This window comes from Heterocephalus glaber, unplaced genomic scaffold (genome assembly GCF_053883595.1).
Source record: "Heterocephalus glaber isolate CG9 unplaced genomic scaffold, H.glaber_assembly_v1.0 deba00001504, whole genome shotgun sequence".
Classification (NCBI taxonomy): domain Eukaryota; kingdom Metazoa; phylum Chordata; class Mammalia; order Rodentia; family Bathyergidae; genus Heterocephalus; species Heterocephalus glaber.
Genome location: NW_028258324.1, coordinates 11254636 through 11281979, shown reverse-complemented (window position 1 = coordinate 11281979; position 27344 = coordinate 11254636). Strand labels below are relative to the sequence as shown.

Here is a 27344-nt window from a genome sequence, read left to right as displayed (position 1 = left end):
AGATGGCTTACAGGGGGACCCCAGAGGGCTGGCCGGCACTGTGCCTTCTATTCTGAGGGGATAACATGGGGCTAAGGGGACACAGTGACCTTGGAGTCCCTGCTTTACTCTGTTTCTGTGATCAAAGCAGCAGAGGGACACCCACAGCATCTGAAGAAATAAAAGAAGCAAGACAAGCACTAGCTTGCCTCTGCGATCCATCAAAATTTCTCCCTTGTGGGTGACAGAAAAAGGGTTTTGGTAGTCAGAAATGTAACAAGGTAATTATTTTCACACCAGTCCTTCACCATAGTTTTTCACAGACAGCAATTTTATAAGGCATAATTATCTATTTTCATCTGCTTCATAAATTCCTTCTTTCCCCAGTAAACTAGAAATTATTTAAAACTGAAGCCATGCGTCACAGTGCTTGGTTTCACATTGTTGGGCACTTCCTGGTGCCTCCCTCACTGTTCCTCTGTCTGGATCACCCTGTCACACTCGCCTCGCCATGTGACCCTCCTATGGAAAAGGGTAAAGTGTGTCTTATTCTGAGGAGTCAATGAACCTCCGATCCCCAAGGAATGAAGGCCATTCTTTTCGGTCATCACCCTTGTACAGCTTCTCAGCTCCTGGAGTTCTCATGCTTGGTCTGTCCCTCCCTCTGTCTCCCCTAAATGCCTGGATACATAGCTCACTTTCTCACTTGTTTTCACCAGGATCTTCAGGCCAAGGTGACCATATGGTTTGAGATCACACAGTGGGTTCTGTGCTGCTGAGAGATGGGTCCATCCCCCTCCCCTCCCCGGACAGCATCACTTCCATTTTCAGACCCCTAATACCCTTTCATGCTGGATGCTTCAGATCTGCTGCTATTTTCACATTTTCCAGGGATATAACCAAAGCAAGTTCTAGCATCGATTCAGAGTTTACTATGAACCAGGCACTGTGCCAAAGACACTATAGTATGATTTTTTTAAAATGCTCCTAACAACTCAGAAAGGCATACATTACTATAGGATTATGGGAATGAAACAACAGATCGTAAGAAAGTAAAAAAATTAGATCAAGGTCATGGAAAAGGGAAGAGAACAGAGTCAAGATTCAAGTGTTTGTCTCTAAAATGCCCATCTTCTAATCACTGCATGTCATTGATTATCTAAGCTTTTCCCAGGACCCCCTCAACATCAAGGCGATTTAGGGAAGCCAAGATGTCTCTGGATAGCAGGGCCTCTGGGTAGTTCCTGAGGGAGGCAGCAGGAGGACACTGTAATATTGTGGTACCTCGGTTCAGGAATGCTTTGGTTTGTGAACAATTTGGTTCACAAACAGGAGCATTTGACAAAATTTTAGTTTTGCAAGCACTGCATTGGATGACAAACACAAACTGTGGCCATTTTTTCCAGAATCATTGAACAAATTAAATTTGTGAACCAAGGCACCACTGTATATACATATATATTCCTGTACATCATTTCCTGGCACACAACTTCTAAAATCCTTGGAATCCTCAGGGATGTCTTTTGAAATGCTAATGGTGACAACCCCATAGGCAGCTTTAGGCTGGTGGCTGGTCATCAAGGTGGAATCAGGATGGTTGGGACTTTCAGTCCCACCCCCCAAACTCCAGGGAGGATAAAGGAGTTGAAGATTGAGTTAATCATCAATGGTTAAAGATGCAAACAGTAACACATGTGCTGATGTCTCCATAAAAATTCACAAGCACAGGGTTCAGAGAACTTTGGGACAGCTGAGCACACAGAGGTTCTTGGGGATGATGTGCCTGAGAAGACATGGCCCCTCTGAGACCTTCCTCTACCTTGCCCTATGCACCACTTCTTCCATATCCTTTGTAATGTCCTTTATAATAATCTGATAAAGAGTGTTTCCTTGAGTTCTGTGAGCCGTTCAAACACATGAAATAAATGTAAGGTGGAGGTGGTGAGAATCCTGATTCACAGCTGGTTGTTCCAGGACACTGTATATATTCGCTGTCCTGTACATTTAGAAAGGTGAACCTGTCCTTCTTAACCCAGATATTCTCAGTCCCCAGCCAGGCTATAACTGTTTCACGATGGGACAGACGGGAGATTTGATTTGTAAAGTGAAGGATCCCTACCATCTCCAGACTCTGAACAGCTTCACTCAGGCTCTGCACAGCTGCCCTGCCCAATTCACTGGGCCAGCTGGGGGCCCTAAGGCCACAGTGCAAGCCTATCCTTGCCTCATCAGCTCCAGAGATGCTCCTTGTATCTGAAAAATTATTTACTATGGTGATGTGTGGTGCCTTTTTAAGAGAACAGATGGCACCTCCAATTAGAATGCTTTAAAAGGAAACCCTAATGAGAATATAAAAGCCAACAAATTGACTTTTTCATACAGTACTTCCCTGGCACACAATAAATCAAATATATAATGAGGCTCAATGAAATAATTGCTTTACTTACACTTGTTTTGTCTAGCATTGTGCTGCAGCCCATCCCTGCCCTGAGTCCCTTCACCAAGCACTTGTTCTTGTAAATCAAGCTGGAACACTGGATAATACATTTAGGAGCTGCTGTCAGATTTGGCCACCATAGGCACATGTAGCTTTGATTTAGAAGTGTCTCCTATGAGCCTAGTGCTGTATGTCTGGAGATACAAGGCACAGGGCTATGTAAAGGTATGGCAGACAAGGCAGCTCTATCCCACTCTGGGAAAGTTGGGGAGGATATGAGAGAACCAGAGGGGGCATAGGAGGTGTGCTTAACCCCAGAGCTGGATGAAGCAGAGTCAAGAGGGGAAAACCTATGGGGTGTGATTTAAAGAAGGTGGGCTCAGTCTATAGGTAGGTAATGGAATAAGGATCTTTGGGGTGTTATTTCTTTTTTCAGGAATGGGTCTTGTTGGCTCAGGAACATCTGGACAGCTCCATTCAGAGAATTTGGTCATGGGTGTACCTTCCTTCTGGTTGCCTCATCCTCAGTGAGTCTATAGGGCATGGTTGCTGAATTTGGGGGGACCTTGGCTTCTATTTGCATGGGTTGTTTTGGACAAGGAAACAGACTAATAAAAGGGGTTCATGAGCAGAGGCGGAAAGGAATGTTTTGGGGAGGGAAGCTGTGAGACCCTGGGTATGTGTGCTGGTCTTCATGGAGACTGGTCCTTGATCTGAACACCCAGGCAGCAGTGATTTAGCATCCTTAAGTGTCTTCTAAAGGAGTACATTAAACAGTACTGCTCAGGCTCATGGGGCATGCCTTGGTGGGGGGTGTTTAGAAATCATTTGAGGAGATGCCACCACAGAAAGGCAGGGACTCTGTTCAGCAGAAAAGGAACTATTCCTGTAAGTCTCCCTCTACCAGAGGAGGTCTGGGGAAAATCAGTTTACAAGAAGATGAGCTTTTCCTTGGCTCAAATCTATAAGCATTGATCGAGCTCAGGGCCTAGATCTAGAAGGCGCTTTCATTCCTCCTCTGTACCCAGGAAAGGTTACATATGGTACAAGGCCAGAATTAAGAAATTCTCCCACTCGGAGTCCAGTTTTTTTTTTCCTGTCCATCAAACTGCAAGTGCAGATGAAATGTTCCCATGTGGCCTTCTGCACTGGGGGTGGGTGGGAGCGATTTAGTCCAAACTGATGTAAGGGAAGATCTCAGCTCTCAGAGAGTCAAGCTGGAGCGTCTGATGCAAAAGAAAATTCCAGCATAATTAGAGACTAACCTGGAGTACTGATCCCAGAACACAATGGGAATGTTGAAAAGAGAAACCAGCTCTTCTTCAGGCTAAAACCCTTAGTGAGGGAGGAAAAAGTTCTCTCCCCAATTCCTACCCAAAAGCAGAGCTGCTCCCCCACTTCTGACAGGACAACAATCCTTTCAGCAGCAGATAATGGGAGAATGGATGTAGCTGATGTAAAACCACTAGAATTCATGCCTTGGAGATGCTCTCTGTAGTCAGGCTCTACTACACCATGTTGGGCACTGAAAGGGACACAGGGAGTTGAATATATGGTCCTGGCACACAAGGACATTCATTTGGTAGCTAAGATAATTATAGAATAACTAGACAATTAATAAAAGTATAAGAAGTCCAAGGGAAACCTAGTGACAGATATATAGGAGGACCAGTGAAGAGAGATATTTCCAGCTGTAGCAACTAGAAAGGGGCTTCTAAGAGAAAATGACTGGGAGATTTACTAGGAGTTGTTGCAATATTCTAGTAGATCTTCACTTTGTACTGAAAGAACTTCCCAAACTGTCATTGTTACTCTATGATGGATAGTAATTGTTCTGGTGGGGAAAGGAAGATCCTCTTATTTGGAAGAAAGGGGAAGAAAGAAGGTAATTTTGACCTTGCACTACTGAGCAGAGAGAGGGCCTGCACATCCTGCTGCAACTGAGCTGTCCGTTTCAGCACCACGACCAGCCTTTCTGCTTTGCCCTGCAATGGAAGGATGGTGTCTTCTCCACTCTGTGCCAGCCCCAAAACTTGCACTATCAGGGACCCAAATGCCCCAGCCCAAAGCCTTAACTAGACACTTACTAGTGCATGCCACTTCCGGGGGGTCAAAATCCGCTCGGTAATAGCCAGTCCGGCAGGTGCAGATGGGAGATGCCTCTGAAGGAGAGCGGCTGTTGGAGGGGCAGTGGGAGCAGCCCTCAGCTTCCTGGCTGGCCTTGAATGTCCCTGCAGGACAGGCTGGAACATAAAGAGATTATGTGAGAATTAATGGAAGGGTGGCAGCCAGAGGTCCTTCTCTGGAACTGGAAAATGAAAGACTCTGCACTCCTAAAACAGATATTGAGATGCTCCCTTGTACAAACACACCAAGTGAGCATCCCAGATTGAAAAATCCCTATTTAATACTTCCAGTTCCTTAACATCATTAGTGAAATATACCTATTTGGCAACAATGGCCCTCTCACTTGAACAATATGAAAAATGATTCTCCTCTCTCAGGTGTGTCAAAAATTTAATTGGGAAAATGAATCTAATACGTAGCTCAAGGCCTGGGATATAAATGATCTGAAATGATCGTTTCCCCCACCTTTGTGTCTGGTTAACAGCCATGTCATTATCCCCTACCATTCACTGAAGGAATCTAGCCTTATAGCCTCAGCTGGCAAAGGTTCTGGTAAACAATGGACCAGATCCATGGTTCCTAAATGCCATGTTGCAAAACACAAGAGACACTGAGAGATATGCTAAAAAGCACTTGTTATGAATGATGGCAAAAGACTGAAATTCATGAGTGATGCTTTAAAAAGAAATTAAGGTGATTTCAAGGTTAGTGCCTTAAGAACATCATTCTTCCTTAATTGCATTTTGATATGCATTCAGGAATGGAGCAAGAAAAGAATGGCTTTGCAAGCAGTGCACCAGGGAATGTGTCATGCACTTGCTATCTTCTATCACATATATTGCTTTGGGGAAGGCTGGGAATACGTGGTACAGATTGATGCCATTGGAGATTCTTTCATATCCAGAACACCTCTTCTTGGTCCCCCATGGAATCAGTTTATACAGAGTCATGCCATGGCACATTTGCCTCTAGACTATCCCTCAGCTTTGAGCATGTCTCCTCTACCAAGACCCTCAAGTCCAGACATCTGGTCTCCTTCTTGCCATGCACCCAAAAGGGTGATTCTGCTTGCTCTACTTCCCTAAAGCTCTTCCTCACCACCTCAGCTTCTGACTCTTCCTGTCTCCATGAAATCTTCTCTGGTTTATCCTCCTTTGAGAACTGGTAAAACTCACTGCCTGGTCAACGTGTTTTGTTCTGATACACACCTCACTACTTTGTTCAGCAAACATTTATTGTGTGCTTCCTGAGAAGCTGACCTGGGGAACACAACCTGCCTTCAAGGAGCTCTTGATCCAGGGTAGTCATATTGTTATAATGCAATGTAATAGCTGCGTTCATAGAAGTATCATTACAATGACTTCTACTTGCAAAGCTTCTCTTCCCAAATATATTGTTCCCTCCTGGAAAGTGAAGAGTGTTCTTTAATAATAGCAGTAGCCACCATCTGCTAACCTGTCTCATTAAATGCTTTACATGCATCACTCTATGGAGTGGCTATTATTATCTCCATTTTGCTAAAGAGGAAGTTGGGACATTGAGAGGTTAAAAAAACTTACCTAGAATCACACAGTGGAAGAAATGATAGTGATGATATGCATATAAGCTATTGGAAAATCATCCATCACTTTTCTGCCAAGACAAGAAGGAAGAACGGCTTCCTATGCTATGAAAGTTTTCTCATTCCACTGCTCACTTCAAGTGAGGAAGTAGATTCAGTTACTCTGGATGTGCACTATATTGTAGATGGAAGGCAAGCTCAGTGACAGGGAAAGTTCTGGAATAGCATATCCCAACTGTTTTCCATGGAACACAAGTTCTTTGAGGCCTCAACACCTATCACTTATCTGTACTCCAATATTTTGAAAATGTAGACGTGAAAGTTATTTTCATTATTTTTAATGGGGAATTCCTTAGTGCTTGGAAAATGGGACCTAGAATGCTAGATTTACCATGGAGAGCCCTAATTTGAAGATCATCTCCTGGGGCCCACATTCCATGGAACACACTGGAGTAAATATTGTTTCCCTTGAGAAACAACAATTTCTGTTGTAACCCATGATGACCCAGCTAAGCACATTCAAAAGAAAATTCTCCATGGGAAACACCGGAATATTTACTAAAGAATCAATAAATAAAAACACTAAGTTGGGAAACACTGAATGACACACACAAAATATCCTACAATTTTATTTACTAAGACATCTCTCCAAACCCACTTGGCAGTTTCTCCCTCTATCTTCCCCCTTTCCTTTTCTGCCATCTACACCTCATCCCTGTCTCCTGTAGAAACACATGACTCCTGCCATCATTAGTTCCCAGTGTTCCTTGGGCCTCTGGGTTCTGAAGTAGAAGAGGCAGAGGAACTGGGCCTGTGCTGTGTAGATGCAGCAGGGGGAGGAGACGTGGTGACTACTCATGCATTCATATTTGGTCTCTGCCACACTGTAATTTTCTTAATGTATCAGTTCAAGGAGAACAAAGTATTTTCATGTACTTTCCAGAACTTAAAAGCCTCCTCACTTTACATTTAATAAGTTAATAGCATAAACAATCATCCTGATATCCACAAGTGGCAGAGAGGTTTGGAAGGTGGCTTCCTGAGATTTCTGATTGAAGAAAGCAGCTCTGAATTCCAAGGATGCCTATCTTTGAATTCCTCAGAGAAGATGGAGGGTGGGCCTAGGAAGAAACACTCAGAGAGAGGTAGGGGAACCGTCCAGCCTCTCGTTAGAAATAAGCACTGGGGGGTAGTATTCAGTCACACAGTGTTGGGCTGGCTTCCTGGTACTGTTCATTCTTTCTAGGGTGAATGTTATGGAATTCCTCAGAGCCTCAGTTCCATCACCTATATAAAAGAGCTGTACTTCTCAAAACTCCTGCAGGTCATTAGAATTAAATAAACTCAGATATGAAACACAGCCAGCGTTAATGCCACATAATCTCTCTCCATCCCAACCTATCCACTCCCTTTTGAAAATCAAGCTTTCTTTCCAGAGAATTTTAGAAGTCAGGGACAGAATATAAGGTTAGAGCCTCAAACTGGGCAAATAAATCCTGGAACCAAATGGAAAAATATGTTTCTGCATAAATTATTTCTGTTTGGATAATGAGGGAATCATTGTATTTATAAAATGTATTTTACCTACAGTTGCAAAATGAATGAATCTCCTTAATGTTCAGATTTCACATGTTAATATCTTAATAATAAAATCTGTATCTAGACATTCCCTAATTTATAAAAAAGCAGTCTTCCCAAATTCATTTATTAAACTTTTAGATTGTAACTTGTAATCGCACTTGTACTATATTTTCTTACAGAATTAATTCCTTAAATAACAGTTAAAATGGCTCTAGCCCACAAAGCCTTTTTAACTCATTTTGTATCAGATGCTACTAATAGAAGTTATTGATGTTGTTATTTTACTAAAAAAAATAAGAAGAAAATGCTACTTTTTGAGAAAAAGTGACTTTAATTGGAGGTGATAAATGGATCATTTGGGTCAATTTTGGCATAGAATACATAGACCAAGAGAAGCAAATGGAAATGGCCTTCAACACCAGGTAAGTTAATTAAGTATGTAAAGCAACTGGGAGTAACATAATAGGGAAAGGTTAGGACTCTGACAACCTGGGAACTGACATCTGTTGAAAGACTCTATGGTTTCCAAAAATAATAATTAAATATCGTGATTGTCTAATGAACCTCAGCCTTTAAAGCAATAATAGTACTTTGGTTTAATATTTCAAAACTCAGGGGCTGCCTTTCTCTTGATACAGAATTATGGTAGGCACTATTACTAGAGCTATGAGCTCCTTATTCAACAGATGGGTATTGAGGATCTATCACAAGCAAGCACCATGCTACAGCAAGGTGCAGATAGGCTAGCAGGCTTTGGGGAGTCTTTCTGGTAGAGAAGGCAGACAAAACGCTGCTCCAGATACACCCTGATTTGTACTGTTCTGTGTGTGCACAGAGGACCACTCAGCCAGGAAGTGCGTCATTTGGAGATCCATCCTTCTACAATGAGGGTCATAAGAAACATCTTTCAGTGATTAGGAGGTGAGATTCAGAAGGAAAGGGAAAAACAAAGCAAAAAAGAGAGAGATGGAAGAACTGGAGAAATAGGAAGGGAAATTAGATCAGAAAGGGCCCAGACTGAAGCTTCACCAGAGCGAGTTTCATTGTTACTTCAGGAGGTAGGTGAAAGGAGAAGGGTCACATGCATCTTGCTGTATATTCAGGGGAGACCTTTGCACTAGGACACTTGTAAGGGAGGGCTATGTGTTTTTGACATGGTGCAGCCCACAATCTCTTGCTTTCCTTTGCATCGCTGTAAGTGATCATCATTCAGACAGAAGACCTAGGCTAAGGGTGCAAAGCCAAGGCTGCTGGGTGGCATCCCTTACACCTCCTTCTTGGCTCCCAACTTCAACAGAGGGAAGAGACAAGACCTGTGTACTACACCACTAAGCATGTATGTATTTTCCATTTGCCATGCAAAACACGCATTTCCCTCCCTCTTCTAGCAATAATAGACTCATACACGTCACCTCTAGCTAGTATCTAGAAGGTCACCTTGAAACGCCCACCCAACTTCTCAGAGCCTCAAAGATGTAACAAATTACCTGCTTACAATACTCTTGAGAACGCCCCTCCCCTCCCATCCCTGCATGAAGACTTCCAGTGACACTGAATCCATCACCTACAGTACTATTACTTTATAAAGAAACAGATTAAGTGTCTCATAAACAGTGCAGTGATTGAGATAATGGAACGCGCCTCTCATTCTGCAGCATCAGGTTATGAAGCATTTCCAAGCAGCCAGGAAGAGGAAATTAATAGAAGCAAGAGGGAATAACCACTTTTATGCAATTTCCTCAGGAGATAGTGGACCATCTAATCTTTATTGGAGCCCTTTAACCTGTCACTCAGCACTCACCAGAGCCTCTTTAGCTCTCACAATTTTTCTTGATATCTAAGGAAGATAAGATGAAAACCTGAAAACATTATTTTATAATTTTTGAAGGTGGAGGGTGCACATTGCTTCTGCCCCTCCTCCCTCAGTGGAGGCCTCCAAAAACATTTTTATGCAGCAGAAATGTGAGAAAGCTTAACTATTCCTGGTGCATGGTCCAGGGGGTCACAGCTACTCTGCAGGAAGAAAATCTCTCTTTGCATTTTAAATGTGATTCTTCCCTCCACCGCTGCCTTCTGTCCTTGCTCTTTCTTTTTAATAATCTGATTACTTCTCCTGATCTAATTTTTTCCCCAAATGAGTTTGCAAAGGTTCATGCCAATGAATATTCATCCTCTGCTTAAGAGTCGGGCACCTTTGCTCAAGGCAGGTGCAACTTGGCAGCTGGCTCAGGTCTGCCTGCCTCATGGGGTGACAGTGAGGGGGCAAGACAGACCCTTCTGCCCAGGAGGAGTGAGGTCCACCGCCTGGAGCTCATTGCTCCTAAAACCTCCCCTCATCTCCACACTCTGAGCCCACACCTTGAGAGGTAGAAATGCCTCTCAGCAGCGGCTGAGAATTGCAGGATGGGCAGTGGGGGAGGGGTGGGTAATTCCTGCAGGCCTTGCACACAACTCTGCACCTCTCCTTCTGCAAGTCTTGCGGCCACACACTGGTCCTGGTATTTAGAGTCTCTCCTGTGGTCAAATGCCTTCATTGCCTTCACATTGCTGGTAGCTTACACCATACAGTGCTGACTCTGAAACTCCAGGCAAAAGGCTCCTGGGCGGGAGGCAGCACTGAGGGCCCTGTGGTAGGATTCACCTAACTACTCTCAAAAGTAGTCTTTGCTTTTAACAGAATTGATCTTCCTCAACAACCCCAGGGCATCCCATTGGGACCCGAGATCTTATGGGAGATCCCAATTCCCCTTTTGTTTATTGAACTGTTGAGAACACTGAGGCCACAGAGCAGTTCCCAGGCATCCATTCATCCATCTAACACTGTGCTAGTTTGAAAGCTCACTGAGGGCTGACATATGGTCTCGTCATCTTTGCTTTTTTCTTTGCCTAGTGTTTTGCACAAGCCTTTCATGGAGATCTATACATTCTATGGAAGGGTGAACTGAATGTTCACTGAAGACCTGGTGTGAAAAGACCCAAAAATAAAAGCAATTATAATAAAAATAACATGTGGTTTTGATATAGAGTGTGAGGTGATAGGCACTCCTATGTAAGTATGGATTCTTACAGATCCAGGAGGGTTATTAGATGATATGTATGAATTATTGCAAAATGTTCAGAGCTTCGATTCAACAGTTTTTTCTACTTCTAGAGACTTACTTTAAAGAAAAAGCAAGCAGATGTGAAAAAAGGCTTTTGCTCATGGATGGGCATGCCAATGGTATTTATGATAAGGAAGGAAGAAAGGAACTGAAAAGTCTAATATTAGGGTATTGACTAAATAAATTACAGAATATGCATATAATTGAATATAACACAGCCATTTAAATTATGTCTTAGGTATTTTAAAAGTAGGTTCTTAAATTATATAGAAACTATGAACTCCATTATATATACATAAACTATACCCACTAAAAATAAAAAGGGAGTGGTGGCATTACTAGTGGTTATTACTTTTTAAATATTTTCCCAATGTTTTACATGCATATATATGACTTCAGTAATCACAGAAAATATCATTCATTACATTTCCAAATTTTTCAGAGGACACCGAAGTATGGATGACATGTATGATCCAAGGATCAGAGCTGGGCAGAGTGGGATACAATGGACTGCTTACAAGTAAAAGTTCTACAGCAGAGGTGAAGGTACCATGTGCCAGAGGCCTTTAGAGGAAGGAGAGAGTGGAGGGTAGTGTCGAAGGCTGCCCAGAGGAGTTGGTACATGCACAGGCCCTGGGAGGACGAGTAAAAGCTGATGCAGAAATGGAAAAGTGAAGCAAAGAGAAATTTGTGCACCAAGGCTCAGAGAGATCAGGATCTCTAGGATGTCTGGGGAATTACTGAGTAGTTATAGAGGTTGGCGGGACTACAGATCATTTATGGGGGCTGCAGTGGGAGATAGGATGGAGCACTTTTTATTTCTACATCAAACTGGGCAAGTGAAGCCAAATGGATTTCTAGTTCTTGTCTCCTTGGGCCCAGTGCCAGCTGTAATGGCCTGTGTAGTTGGGACACTTAGCTGTGTCATACACTTGTATCACTCACGGTGACACTTGCTGAAATTGATGAATACTGCAGGCATCATGACACAGATGAGAATGTAACTTACAGTGCTATTAAGCTGTTCAGACAGGAGCAGTAGTAGCAAGCCTAGAATGGATCAGCATGGAAGTGCTGATAAGGTGCGGTCAGGATGGACAGAGTGGGGAAATTGCAGGTTAGAACTCAAGGGTGACAGGCAGAAGAGCGGTGTCTCAAGGGGAAAGGGCAAGGACTCAGGTCCTCATCAGTTATAGCACCTTGTCCCAAGAAAGTAGCCAGACACATCAGAGTAGTCAGGTGAAGGGGGCAGAACTGGGCATTAGAGCCACTCAGGAAAATCCAGGCCTACTGAATAAGAGAATTGGGGGTGGAGCCCAGCAACCTGAGTTTCACCAAGCTGCCAGGCAATGCTGATATAGTGCAAGTTTGAAAACCACTGCTCTAGGCTACCCAGAAGAGCACAGCCATCATGGGCTTGGGTCTAAAAAAAATTGCCATTTATTAGAATGTAAACTGGAGCAAGTTATTTAATTCTCTAAACCTCAGCTCTCTTGTTTGTAACCAAGGGTGCCAAGGTAACCACTTTCTCATAGCTTCGGTAAAGATCAGTGTGATGGAATTCCTGGAATGTAGTATCTTCCTTATACATAGCAATAAGATGTGTTCTGCAAAGAGTCAGGCTGAAAGTTTTCATCAATTGTTCTTTTGAAAGTATTTGATGACCACCCACTATATATTTGGAGTTGTGCTACTGACATCCTAGTAGAGGAAGACAAACTTTCGCCAATTACAATACATGTGATAAATGTGGTATGGGAGGCCACAGCAGGGACCTAACCCAGACTGGGAGAGATTCAGAAAAGTGATATCTAAGTTAAGATGTGAAGAATAAGAGCCATACCAATCGGCAGTGCTGAGGTGAATGGAGAACCCTCCAGGAACACAAAGCAGCATGTGCAAAGGCTCTACAGAACAAATGTGACTTAGTCAAGGACTTGAGACCATAGGTTCCATGGCCAAGTCAACAAGTCAATGGAGTGCTCCAGGCTCAAGCAGAGAGAGCATGGGCTGTGGGCAGGCAAGAGACTGAGTATCTGCAGAGGTGACCTGAACTCACCTCATCCAGACCCTAGGCTTTATTTACCCCCACTTCCTGAAAACCACTCATGAACTTGATATAGAGAAGAAAAACAAATCTAATTTTATTTCTGAAAGTTCACACTGACTGCTGCTGGGAAGAGAATGGCCTGAAAGAGTGGGAATAGTCAGAGGGATCTCAGTAGCCTGTATGATAATGGACCAGGGTAGGTGGGACAGAGAAGTTAGATGGGTCACAAGGCTTTTAGAAGAACAGTATTTGATGACTAACTGGAGATAGCTCCCTCATTATGAGGTATGTACTAGCTCCTATTGGGTAGTAGGCCCTGGGGTGGTGGGGGATGCTAGGAGTCAAAGATTATGCTGCAGCGTCTGGCTCTTGTCCTCGGTTTCCCACTGATGGCAGAAAGCATGCCCTTCGCATTTCATCCTCTTGGGTTAGGCACTTGCCTCTTTCTGAAGTTGTCTTTTACAAATCTAGTGCTCTGGCATCAGGTTCACTATCTCCATGACTTTAAGGATGCTGGAAGTAGAAAAGCCCCTGCCCAGAGAAGTTGGGTGGAGGCTCACTCTGAAACCAGGTCTGGATTGGCTCCTCTTGCAATTGGCTATGTTTGCTCCCCAAATCTGCTCCTGGCTGTCAGGCTGCAAACAGAGCTGGAGGAGCCATGCAGTGAGAAGGGCTGTGCCAACCTTTAGGCTCATAAGTTCTCAGAGTGGCTAAAAGAGCCTCAGGTCTTTGAAATGTCACAGGGTACAAATCTTCCCCTCCCCACAGAAGAACAGCTCCTGGACAGCTGGGAGCTACTGGAGCCCCAGAGCTGGTTCTCTGGCTGTAGTTCAATAGGAACTGGAAGGAGAATGGGTGGAGGGAGCTCCTGAAGCTCCCAGAAAGACAAAGATAGCAGGGAAGAGAAAGAGCAGGACAGAGAGACCTAACCTGGGTGACTACACAACCTTTGATAGGGGAAACTGAGGCCTTTCTCAGGTCACCCAGCCAAGTGAGGACTCTACTTATTCTTTGACCCAGCTTGCCTCAGAATAGAAGGAAAAGGGGAGAATATGGCAAAAATCATTGGGAGGCGACTGGTAGGACTTTCCTGTTCCCAGTACAGTTGTTGGAGGAACAGTATAAACATCTCAATCTACTCATGCAGGGCCACACTGCACCCTGGAGTCTACACATAGGACACAGGGACCCTGGAGTAGGAGAGGAGGCAATGACACAGCTCACGGGGAAGTGACCATTGGGCAGAGCAGGAATAGAACTGGTTCTGCATTCTCCTGGGCTCCTACAACCATGAAGGGACAGAACAAGGTCCCAGCAGGACTCCAGCCAGGCAGATTTACCTCATGACCTGGTCTGCCCTCTTTCACAGGCCATGCAGGGTCCGTGTGGTAGAGAGGTAGGACCCAGAAAGGCAAATGAGCCAAGAAATGTGTCTGAGTACCTCTTTCTATGGAGTTCATACGAAAGGAAGAATGACATGCAGTTCAAAGACAACTATGAGGGTATTCGTGGCAGTATTATTTATAGTTAGAAAAAATTAGTAACAACCTAAAAGCTGTATATGATTGCACAATAATTTATTTAGATGACTGTTTTGTAGGGCTTAGTGACATGTAAAAATATCAGCTATATATTGGTAAGTGAAGAAACATATCCACAAATAATGGGAACAAAGGATGTTTTACATTTTTACTAGTGAGACTGATTTTCTTATCTTTTTTGAAGTATAGTTCCCAGTTTTTGTGCAGTAAACTTATATTGCCTCTTTTAATAGAATTTTTTTTCAAATAGCAGAAGATCAGAGGACAGAACTAGGCAGGAACACTGTGGGTATAACAAGGTAGAGAGGGAGCAGATTATGAGGTGACCTGGCGGCTGTAATGGGAAGGTGCTCCCTCAGCCTTAGCCTTCCTGTGCATCATTGCAGCTCTGATTCCCCAACTCCATCTCCTTACCTATTGTCAGTATGTCCAAGAGAACCTGTTTTGAAGAAATTAGCCCCTTTTCTTTTATATGCATCATCTCGTTCATTCAAGACACATCTAGGGAGTACTTTCTATGGGCCCTAAGTTAGGAATTGCATAGTTGCTGTCTTACATTGGGTAAGAAAAAGCCTATGTGCAGGGAATGAGAAATGAAGAAGGCCTAGAGGAGCCCCTAACTCTGACGTAGAAATTCTTAAGCCTGAGGCACCAGGTGGCCCAAGGCCTCTTTGAGAAAGCTAAGCCACACGATGCAGAAGACAAGAAAAGAGTGTCAGTACTCAGAGGCCAGAGCAGGTGAAGGATGGGGATGAGCCCATGTTGGGGATGCAAGTGCTATGTGTTAGAAGGAAACAGAAGCCCCTGCCAGCAGCCAGAGCAGGCTTTTTTAAAGGGTGGTGGTATCCTTTTCCACTTCTCTCAATCAAGGACCTGCTTTCCAGAGTCCCAGACTCTTTTAATGGGGAGAAGTGTTCCTTTCCCTTTTCCTTCTTACCCAGTGACATTCTTCCCAAGGTTCTTGGGAAATAACAGAGAGGAAGGCAAGGACCACATCTCTTTGGCCACCTTAGGGGCCCTAGGGGATCTATCCTCTCTGGGCCCAGTGAGCTACCAGAGGCAGAAAGGTTGGCCTCCATCTGCAACAGCAAATGCAGGGGAATCTCCAGCTGTCAGCTCCCCAGGCCCTGTCTGTGCCCCCATTGGAGGCTGGCTGCCAGTGTTCTAAAATCGCCATAAATCTGGCAGTTCTGGGCAGTGGACATATGCTGGCAGTCAGGCCACCCCTTCTGGTGTGCTCAAAATACAGTGTTTACCCTGTGAGAAAAGCCTTATTTTTAAGCACTTCCCCTGATACACACCTTGATGGATTCTCTTACAAAATAATTTATAACCAAAAAGTCCTTCAGATAAATGAAGGTGACTTCTCCCTGTGTTCCTAAAGGCCAGACCATGATGAGTAGGCAGCTGGGCCTCTGGCTTCTCGGCATGCTCTCCTCTTACCAAGGAAGAGGCGGGACCTTGGACACACACAGGTCAGACAGGTCATCACACCTAAAATGGTCCCGACTTCCCCTGCTTTCCATAGAGCCAGTGTGAAAATCAAACCAAACCAAATAAGCAACCATACTTGGATACAACCCACAGATCTCCTTTTCCCTCTAGAACTCTGACAAGGCAAACAGAACTCTTCTAGGAAGGTTGTTATTGTTTCTCTCATTCCAGGCTTCCTTACCCTAAGGCTTTGATGATTCCACAAATCACAAACATACAGAGCTAGAAAAGACCTTAGCAATACCCTGGATCAGGCTGACCAATACCCAGCACAGGGACAACCATCACCTCCCCATTCTGCCATTGCAAGCATCACTAATTAATGACAGTACTTATTCCCACCCAGCCCAGTGCAGAGGTCAGGATCTTTAGTATAATGCCACAAGCAGTCACTGCCCCTCCTCAGAAGCTGCCAGACCTGTGACAGGAAAATGAGGCCCAGAGAGGGCAATGGCTTAGCCAGAGGTGCACAAAAACAGGACATCTGGAACAAGTCATGGTGCCATGTCTGTTCCACCTGCCCACATAGCCTTGTCATCAGGATGGGCCTGCTGCATTCTGAGAGGCCTGCCCCAGCCCCCACTCAGCTCAACTTTGTCTCCTTCTCATCTGAGGTCAGCTCCACAGCACAACCTCCTCTCCAGCTGGGATGCCAGGGCACCTAATTATTCTCTCTGTGTGCATCGGGAAGAGCTGCATTATGTTTAAGTAAGTGTAGCTAAGAGGTGCCGTATCTCAAGAGAAGGTCAAGTGCTGCATATGTATAATATAAGATTAAGATTTTTCCCCTTCTATGATGTACTTGATAAAATAATTTTGCTGTGACCTTTACAGAAACCCAGGAGTAAAAATGGGCACAGTGGAATTTCCAGCTTCTTCCCAAGTCACAAAGTCATAAACACATAAATCTGTAATGATATTACATAGTATTCAAGTGGGGACAAGTGAGAAAAAGAAATAATTTTTACTTTTTGGTAATGACAGAGCAAAAGCCTTGAGGATGAAATTCTCCAACTGAATTACTAGTGCTGTCCCAACAGGTAAGGGACAGGAATCCTTCTCCCTATGCTGTTCTGGCCTTGACTGTGTGATATTGCAAACATGGGCCATGGACCTCTGCAGAGGAAAGTCAGAGAAAAGTGGCCTTTCCAAGGTTATGCAGAAGTCAAAGTCAAGGCTAGCTGGCTGTGCCATACCTTTTCCAGAGAAGTGTAGGGGCAGGAGAGGTTTGGCCCCATTTCAGCTCCTAAATTGCAGTGATAGTGGGCATAGCATTTCCAAGTCAGTTCGGAGAATGTGAAAAGACCATGAGTTATAATCAATATTGAAATAATAAGGTTATACTCATCCCCAAAGAGTCTCCAGGTTGGAGTGAATATAACACACCAGATATTTGCAGGAGGTTTAATTAAAAGGCTGAAGGCAGATTTGGCAGAATCCATTTTGTGTGACCCATGATTTCTTTCTCAAGACTTTGCCAGTCCCAAAGTAGCCTCTGAGCAAAGAAGAGAGGCTGCAGACTCTGGACAGGAAAAACATTTTCTCCTGAGCAGAGGGCAGGGCCAAGCCTAGACACTAGCCCCTGGAGGCTCTATGAATGACCAGTGGGTGTTGCAAATCAGAACAGCTCTGAGAGGGCTCCCCTGGGGGGACAGGCTGCTGAAAGGGCTGTGTAGCTGTGCACAGAGAGACCATTTATTCCCAGGTGCTGAAAGGTAATCTCCAGAGTGCTTTGGGTCCTCCCTATTTGCAGCTTTCTGGATGAACATTAGCATCGCCCACTGCCTTCAGGTTTGACAGTTAAACATGACTGAGGGAGAAGCCTTCAGCAAAGATCAGAGGTGTTAAGGATGCACTTAGCACTTAGATCTCATTGTGCACTTAGGAGAAGGCAAAAGCCGTTCAACTGAAGGCACCTGTAAGGGAGGCTGGGGGAAGGAGCAGTGGGTGCAGCCTGGAGGGAAGGTCTAGAGCAGTAGGAGATCCAGCGGGGAGCAGTCCCTGCTGAGCAGCTAGAAAAATGACTTGCCAAAAGCAAGCAGCAGGGCACATGTCTAGGCTGGAGGAATAACTGGACCCTAGATGGACTGGTGGACGGTCTGATCACTCTACTGCTGAGGAAGAAGCCGGAGGTTCCTTGCCCACCCTCACCCACACACAGACCTTTGGAGACAGGACGGAACAGGCCTCTCATTCAGTGAGAGATGGCCAAGTCCTGTGATGCAGAAGCCGATGGAGGTAGGGAACAATGCGACACTACCACAGCAAAGTCTGTGTCCCAAACCCCATGTTAAAATCGACTATGAAATTGTTAATATTAATAACAGGTTTTACTAATAATAACAATGACTACATTTAAATAAGCATTTGTCATGGACCAGTACCTTCCTCACAATGACTTCATTTCATCCTCACAACAACCCTGACAGACATGTGCTCCAATTATCACACAGTAAGAAGCTGAGGCAAAGATAAGCTTAGTAGCTTGTCTCAGTCCCACGGTGGTGATACAACCAGAATTAAAAGCAGGCCACCTGACCCCAGAGGTTTGATAAATCATTCGTTGGAATATTTTTAAATTGATTAAATTTACTTGTAATCAATAAAAAGTCACATGAATCATGTTAGATATAAACCATACTAACTTGACTTCATGAGTAAAGGAGCACCATGTTCACTACAGACTCTACTGCTCAGGACCCATAGGGAGCAAGTTTTATACCTTTCTAAGCTTCAGTTTCCTCGTCTGTAAAAATGAAATGACAACAGTCCCTGCCCCACAGACTGGTTTTGATGATTAATTGTGCCAATATAAAAATTCTGGTCCAGTACTTGTTGTGCAATAGCTGCTCAATTAAAACTAGCTGCTAAATTTTCTATTATATAACAATGATGCGTTCATTATAGCCAAAGTGTCATCACTTTGCTAATATTTTTTTTTTTTGGTACCAGAAATCGAACTCAGGACTTTTCGCTTGTCAGGCAGGCTTGGCACCATGAGCTAAATCCCCAGCCATATCTTCTATTTTTTAAAGTCAACATTTGTCCCACCATGTGGGACAGTACCATCAAGGTTTGGTAATGCATGTACATTGGTTTGAATTGCTAAGATCTAAGGATATAAGAAAGTAGTGTCCTATGTGGCTTCTGAGATGTGACCTTCAAGAGAGAAAGCTGTCTCTTCTGCCCTTCCTCATTCTTGCTGGCTAGAAAGTAGATGTGATGGCTGGAACTTAAGCAGTTATTTTGGATTGTGAGGTGGAAACTGTATACTGAAAATATTACAGCAAGACATAAGGCACCTGAACCTGCTCCTGTGAAGGACCATACCAGTCTGCTGCAGGGTTTATTTTGCATGAAAGGGGATACTACCTAAACTACCTAAACCGTCCCCCCCTCCTCAAAGATCTTACATTTTTTTTCTGTTTCTTATGGACAAATGTAATTCTAAAATACCATTTATTTTGAATTAAACAATATAAGAAAGAAAGAAACATTCCCATTTTACTGACGGTGTCACTGAAGCTCAGAGAGGTAAAGCAACTTGCCCAGTATTTTCCAGTTAGTCTCTGACAGAGGCAAAATTTGAAACCAGATCTGCCTATTGTCGAAGGTGATGCCTTTGCCACTTATTTATTTACTTATTTACTATGGGCATTCTGCATTTATGTGCACCAAGACTCAAAAACTCACATGTTCAGGTGCACTTGCATGTTGGGAAAGGGCTCAGATGGATTTCTTTTCTGCTTGCTGGGGGCATCTTGCCCTACTTTTCCTGCCTCCAAGAGAAGGAAAAGCAAAACCAAAAACTATGGTCTATGTCACTTGCTGGCTCTGAGCCCCTTGCAGTCTCTGCCTGCTTGAATTCCTGACCATATGTAAAAACATGGTGTATGGCTGTGGTCACTGGGTATTCTGCAGAGGCCCGCTCTGAAAGGCAGATCCATCTTTCCAGTGGCTTCTGAGGAACACAGGGAAACGAAGGGAGCGTGAGAGCTGGTAGGACCAGCTGCATTTTCCAGAGGATGCTTGGGCAGCTGGACAGCAGGCTGGCCAGGGACACTCACTGATGCTAACAGCTCCTACCTCAGGTGGGTGCCAGCTTCCACATTTGAAGTTTGTTGCTCGCATGACCTGCAATTATGATTTTTTCCTGACACCCCAGGCCAGGTAGAACATAGAAGCCTACTACATGTATGCCCACTTCCCAGATAACTTTAGCATGGGGTGTGAGTACTGAGGTAGAAGCCTGCTGCCCATCAGCAAGAGGGCATAGAACAGAGAATGCCAAGCAAATGGCAAACCTTGAAGCATGGATTTCATCCTCATCAGGCTAATCATCGCAATAACCCTATGAAACTTCATTATCAAATTCCCCCTTTACCATTTCTACACACTGTGCTCATTTGTTAATAACCAAGATAAAGGCCCATAAAACAATATTGCTTCCATGTGACATGTCTTTCTCCTCATTCTCAATAAGAATCCAGAATTTCATCAGAGGAATGTAAGCGATTCACCAAGATGTGTCAATTATTTCAGGATGACAGGTATTCGATTCCCAAATTCATCAGTGGGGGCTGAAAATGCATTGGTTCATCAAGCAAAGCACATTTCTGGAAGTACTCTCACCATTTGGGAATCAAGAAATGATTGCAATACCAACACCTTGACTTTCTAATGGAATTTTTCAAGGAGCTAAAGCGTTTTGACACATTCCCCCACCAACCTATTCTCAAATTTATCTCCTTTGTAGGTTTCTGCAATAGTGAAGGCATTGGTTTTATTTTTCCCATTTGCAGAAGAAGAAACTCAAATTCTCAACTTAGAAGTTGAACGACTTACATAAACAAGGCATGCCAGAGGCAAAGAAAATATAATGTGATAGCTTTTTCACTCTGGGGCTCTAACTACTTGACCACACAGCCTTAGAAGCATTGGTCCTGGAAGCCAAGTCCTGAGCTGGTTACTCAGGTTCTACCCAGAAGAGTAAGATTGAATCCCCATTCTCAAGGAACACAAGGCCTAGTAGAAGAAACAAATGTGCACAATAATTATCACACAGTATATAAATGTAAAAGAGAGGCATGTATATGGGTGTGTAGAGAATATATTAATTGGGAAAAACTGAAGGCCTCCCTAAGGAGTTGACAGCTGGTGTGGGTTTTAAAGCATGAGTAGGAGTTTACTTGGTAGATAAAATGAACAAGAGCATTCATTTCAGGCAGAGGAAATGTCATGAGTAAAGGCATGATAGTAGAACGCTCAAAGAGATATGGCAGTTTGCTAGGTGGGGCCCATGTTGTCCTCCTATCATCAGCCTAATAAAGCAGAAGATTTTGTCTTCACGGGGAGCGTTTCATACTGGGTGTTTCAAATAGGCTGGAAAGGCTTGAAGGGGGAAGAATGTTGAACTAAGTCTTGAGGTAGGTAAAAATCATGGATTTGTTTCAGGAACTTCCATCCCATTCCAGTAGTGAGTTGGGTAGGACCTCACTCTCCTGGGTGTAATCCTTCCTGCCCTCCAACTTTCAACCTCTCAGAAGTCCTTGAAGACCCTTCTGGGTCTGTTTGATTCTGGGTGCCTGGGTGTGGGTAGCTCAGGCCTGGACAGGGCTGTCCAGGCTTCCTAAACTCGAGATGGTCACTTTTCTACTGCTCCCAACATAACTGTATTCTCCAGCGCATCCTTAGTCCCTGGCAGAGCGAGAGAGGCAAAGGGGCTTTCTGCAGAAGGGATGTTGCCAAGAAGCTTCTTCCTTCTTTCCACGACCCTGGTGTTTCCTCCAGGCACTTGCCGGTTCCTTTCTCCTGGGGAAGCTTCCTCTCCTCTCTTAATCAGGGCTGCACTTCAGACCTTCACAGGGCCCACTGTGGATTTATGATTTAATTTCTGTGTATGGTGCTAAGAAATGATTTCAGGGCTGGTCACTTAAGAAATGATTAAAGACCATCATTTCCAACCCGCATCACTCCCTGGGGGAAGGGAAGTGGTTTGAGACAGAAGGAGGTGTTAATAATATGCTGAGATGGACGCATGGCAGGGGATGCTAGTCACCTGGGGAACAGAGGCTGGGAAAGTAGGCCTGGATGCCTCTTTGCTGTAGGGGGTGTGTGTGTGTGTGTACGCTTGTGTGTGTGTGCTAGGAAGCACCTGACACTGCTGAGACTCCCTGGTCTACAAAACAAGAGCAGCCAGCCACATCAGACATTTCTTATGCTATCTTTGAATAGACGGGCAGATTCCATCCACAGCAGGCACAATAAAAACCCAGGCCCAGACTCTACTCTTTGGATCTTTACAATTTCAGGGCAGTAAACCTCAGCCCAAAAGTGGGTGACTGCAGCATGGAGAAAGAAAACAACAACTCACGAAGGCCCAGCCTTCCAGAAGCTTTTCATGTGTTGACACAAACCGGAAATTCACACACAGCAGTTCTAAATCACCTTTAACATCTCTTCTCAGTGAACAGCCAAATGTCACAATACCGATTTACAAGGTGTGGCTATAAAGTTCTGAGACTTCATAATGAGCTTCAAAAGACACACACAGCTTCACTACAGGAATTCCACCAAGCCAGGGCTGTTCTCAGTACCTTCTAGTGCTAATCAACTATGGCGACCACAGAACACAGCAGAGCCTTGGATCAAGACTGCTCCTGACAGCACAGGTGTGGTTAACCTGCAAAATCCAGGTGGCATCAATGAGGGAGCAAATTGCCCTCAGTGACAACTCCAAGACCCGGGTTCCAGAACCAGTTTGCAAGCCTTTGCTACCTGTGAGGTTATAGACAAGTCCCACTGCAGCCTCTCTAAGCCTCAATGGACTAGCCTGTGAAATGGGGACAAGTGGAGTAGGAACAGCTCCTTCACCTTTGCCTTCTGTTAGTGAACATACACAAACAAGATTTGATTTTGATGTTAATTATAATTCCCAAGGCTACTCACCTGGCCCTCTACAAAACTCATCATGCTGAAGGATACTCTGATTTTTTAAGCTTCTATTTTTCAGAGCAAAAATTAATGCATATACACATTCCAATTTATGTTCTAAAACCTCTCAGTAGAAGAGACAAAGAGTAGCTAGCTGGTTGGGACCACAGAGAAGATTGTAGAAATGAGAGCAATGAACCTCAGGCATCTCTGCTGCTAGTGGGTGTGACTCATGCTCTCTGGACTGGCCTTCTTTTAGGGTGAGATTCCAAGGTCACACTAGATTCATGGACCTACCATCCTATGAACACAGGCTCACTCTTTGTCACTCATCTGTCATGGAGCCAATCAGCACACACCTTTATTAAGCAAGGGTCCTATATGACATGAAGGAAAGAAAATGCAGTCTGTGCCATAAGAAGCTCCAGCTCTAGTCTTGCAAAACCTCCTTTAACTCCATGAGACTAATGTAAGCATGAGCACCATCCTTCCCAGGCTGTAGAGCCAGGTAAGCTGGGGCACCCAGGAAGCAAAGGCTGTATGCACTCAGCATGTCGAAGGCAAGGTGGAGACTCAGCACATCTGGATTCAGGCTTCCTGGAGAGATTTTCCTATTAGTCTGCAGCGTTTCTCCATCAATAATGATACCAACCATAATGAAGATAAATATTTTGCAATGAACTGTCGCTTTTTCATGTAGGAAAAAGCTATGCAAATTAAAGACATTTTGGTCTCCTCACCTTTACATTTATTTCATTTTCTTGGCGTATCTCTGAGCTTTAAAAAATCTATTCCTGAAAAAGCAGGCAGAGGGAGAAACATATTCAGGCAAGATTCTACCCACTGCCTAGATAGCTGGCACCACAAACACCCATGGAGCTGCTGCTATCAACTGCTCATGGGAAATGAGGGAGGGGGACCAGGTAGCACTGGCGCCTCCTGCAGACCCAGGGCCCCAGCACTGCCCTGGGCTCCCTGAAAACTAAGGAAAAGAGGGAGAGGGACACAGCATGTGATGGACTCATTTGGCCTTATTATTATTGTTTTTAATGTGTAGGCTTTAATTAGCTTGACACATGTGGCACTAACTCCTGTGTACTACACACATAATTAAATCTCTAGTTAGCAAAGTGGGAGAACAGCAGGTGGGACCAGCACTACCTCCCACCTGCCCCTGCCGGGCTCGGGAGAAGGTGTTCCTCAAAATGAAGATTAATCACCCCATCCCTACCCGACTCCTTTCCCTCCCAGCCCAATTGCACGCCACTCCTGCTGGCATCACAGCCTTGCCCTAATGGCTTCAGCCTCCCCTGTGCTTTCAACTCTGCCTATAGGACGTCTCCTGCGGATGGTCACAGCACATGTCCGAAGGCCAGTACTTCCCTAACCCTCCCTCACCTCCCACACCCAACTGTCACCACATGTTGTTTCCTCTATATTCTTTTTTTTTTCACTTTTCATTAATTTTATTGGTACATTTTAGGTCTACAATATAATGACATTCATCATTGGAAATTTGCACCTTTACATAATCTCTCTTGGTTCTTATTTTTTCCCCATTCCCCAGCCCTCCCTTTAACCCCTCCACCTCTTCCTATTTACAAAGACTTTGTTTTCATTTTCTCATATCAATTCCATTTCCTTCTTTCCTTTCCCTAATCCCTCTCACTTCCCCTTCCCCTCTGGACCTTTTTTTCTGAGCTGCTGTCTAATCTTCTTTCTGCCCCTGACTTGGTCAGGTCTTCACTTGTCGCTAGCTCCCTGATTTTTCTGACTGCTGGTTGCCTCCTCTCTCCACCTGCAGGAGGGTTCTCATAATTTAGATCTGATGATGCCCTTTCCTGGTTTTATTTTTGATTTGTATGTTGCGGGACTGGGGATTGAACCGACAGAGTGCTGACCTATATCTCCAGCTTTTCTATTTTGAGATAGGATCATGCTAAGTTGTCCAGGGTGGACTCACTTATAGACCTCCTGCATCAACCTGTGGAGTGGGTGGGATTACAGGTGTGCACCATGGCATCTGGCTGCCCCTCACATGCTCTTGACAATGATGCTCAGGGCCTTGGCATAGTTTTTTTTTCACAGCCACTAGAGATAGGATAATGAGGCCCAGTAAACCTTTCCAGCTTTGCCCTGCCCCTGTTTCCCAGTGCTGCCTAGTGTTCCAAGCAAAGAGAAGACTGAGCCCTGTGAACAGGCCTGCTCGTGACTATCTGCCTTCCTCTGCTCACTCTCCAGGCTGCTTGAGGAGCTCCTACCTGGTCAGGCCCCCTCCTCCGTGAAACGTGTCTTGGTCTGTGCCAGCTATAGATCACTAGGTGCCTTGACTGCAGACTGTCCCATCCTGAAGATGACTGTCTATTTCCCAGCCACCTCTTCCACCAAGTTGCTCTCAGCACCCTGTGTGTCTTTACCTGCCAGTGCCTAAACAGTATTTGCAGACTTGTGTGGAAAGGGCAAAAAACTGAGTATACACAAGACATTTTAAGGGCTCTGAGCTTTTTATTTTCCCTCCTGTATGCCTGTAACAATCTTCAAAGATTTTTTTTATAGAGCCCACTATCTGGAGTGCACTTCTCTCCCAACTCTAAACCTGAAATGTGTCCTATTCCTTATGGCTTAGCTCACGATTCACTCCATTCATGAACAAATCCCTCATCACTCCGTTGGTATAAATGTCTCTTTCCAGAATGCCTCCTAAGCACCGAATAGGATGTGGAATCAGGGAGTGCAGGTATAGAATGTTTTGCCAGTTGTGTGGTGACCATGGGAAAGTCACTAACCTACCATGGCCTCAGGCTCCCATATATAAATTACAAACAGTAGTACCTACCTCATGAAGCTGTCAGGAATTAAATGTAGCAATCCATATACAGTGATTTGTATAACTGGCACTTGAAAGGGCTCACAATCACCAGCACCACCACCACCGGCAGCATCCAGTGTGTCTCACCAAACTGAAAACAACTGACTCTACCCAGGACAGCCGTGTATACTGCTGTGCCAAGGTCTTGCCCAACACAAGTGGCTGTGGAACTGGGTTAATTGTAAGACTATCCTTATATTCACAATGGCTCTTTGGCTCTCTTGTCTGATCACAGTGATCCTGCAGTCCTCCCACTGAACCCATGGCTTCCCCCAGGCTCTTCCCTTCTCTTAAGGAGTCATTTGAGGGCAATAAAGACTTCCTGTAAGCCTCCAAGTCCTGCCTATAATGCCAACCATCCATGCTGAGGACAGCCTGCATTTCATCCCTCCCAGCCTGGTCCTTCTGCTCAGATCTCCCTACTCCTGCTGCTGTTCCATCTGCCTTGCAGAGAGGCATGCATAGGCCTCCTCCTCTACTTCTCCTTCCTCCTCCCAGGAGCTGTGCAGCTCTGAGATTTCTGCACACAGCAAAGGTTAGCCTTCTGTGTTCTCTTACCCTCTTGATGTCAACCCTGCCTCTACATGTATGGGTGTTGCCTCTTGGGTCTTAAAGGGGTCATATCCCTACCTGGATGGATTGTCAGTTGAAAAATCAGCCCCTATCACCTATTATGAACTTCTCAGGCTCACAGGGGCTGGAAACATGAGAATTATATTTCCCAGAATTCCAGACTGAGGGGTGTGGACTCGAATCCACTAATGATGGGCCACCTCCCAGATATGGGCAGGGAAGAGAAGCAGTAGTTTTGATGCTGCTCCCTGAGCAATGCAGGGAGCAGCCTATGGGTTTTGGCAGATGTGAACTTTTGTAGGAACCTTCAGGTGTTTGCTACTCATCACCTGCTCCAGCTCCAGAAGTGGACATGAACATCACTGGTAGTGTCTTCCCACTACTGGTCCTTGTAAGTGGCCCATCTGAGAGTGCTAAGTGGCCTAGTCTGACCTTTACCTTTCCATCACTCCCAGGAGTTTTGCAAGCACCTAAATTCTTATGTTAAATCTCATTCTACTTGAAATAACCTCAAAAAATTCAATATAACTTCCTTTGTACCCTCACCTCAGATTTAACCCACACCTTTTTTTCTAAAACAGATTTTAAAAATTCTCCCACAAAGACTTATGCCACACATTCTGAGACTCTAAAGGAGTATATTCAAAGGTACCAGGTCTATGAAATTCCTCAAAGACTCCACACGCTCTACTAATGATAAAATGTGGGCAAAGTAGAATCCTACACTCCCCATCTCTTTCTTCTCCTTTGCCTTTCCCTACCTGACTCTTCTCCTCACCTCTCTAGATAAAGACAGGATGGAGATTTGGACCAGAAGATGCCTGTCTGAACTGGAAAAGGCTGGAAGTAAAAGTAACCGTCACACTGAATACCCAGTTGTTATATTCTAGGCAGTGTGGTAGATGGTGTACAGAAATTACATCATTTAACTTTGAAAACAACACAATAACTATCACAACAATAACAGTAAATAACCATCCTTGGCAAGGATTCATTCATGGTCCAGGTGTTTTTCTAAGGGCTTAGTCACCCTGTCAAATTTGATTCCCCAATCAGCCTATGACACGGGTGCTTTCATTACACCACTTAAGAGATCAG

General features: G+C 44.5%; 1 protein-coding gene across 3 annotated transcripts in view; it reads right to left on the bottom strand.

Moving 5' to 3' along the window:
- The window catches only part of Ephb1 (EPH receptor B1), a 442009-nt gene that overhangs the window by 138742 nt on the left and 275923 nt on the right, over positions 1 to 27344 (bottom strand). For all 3 annotated transcript variants that reach the window (XM_004834274.4, XM_013070773.3, XM_013070768.3), the window contains exon 4: positions 4504 to 4659. In XM_004834274.4, the coding sequence (XP_004834331.2) occupies positions 4504 to 4659 (156 nt within the window). The remainder of the gene's footprint in view (positions 1 to 4503; positions 4660 to 27344) is intronic.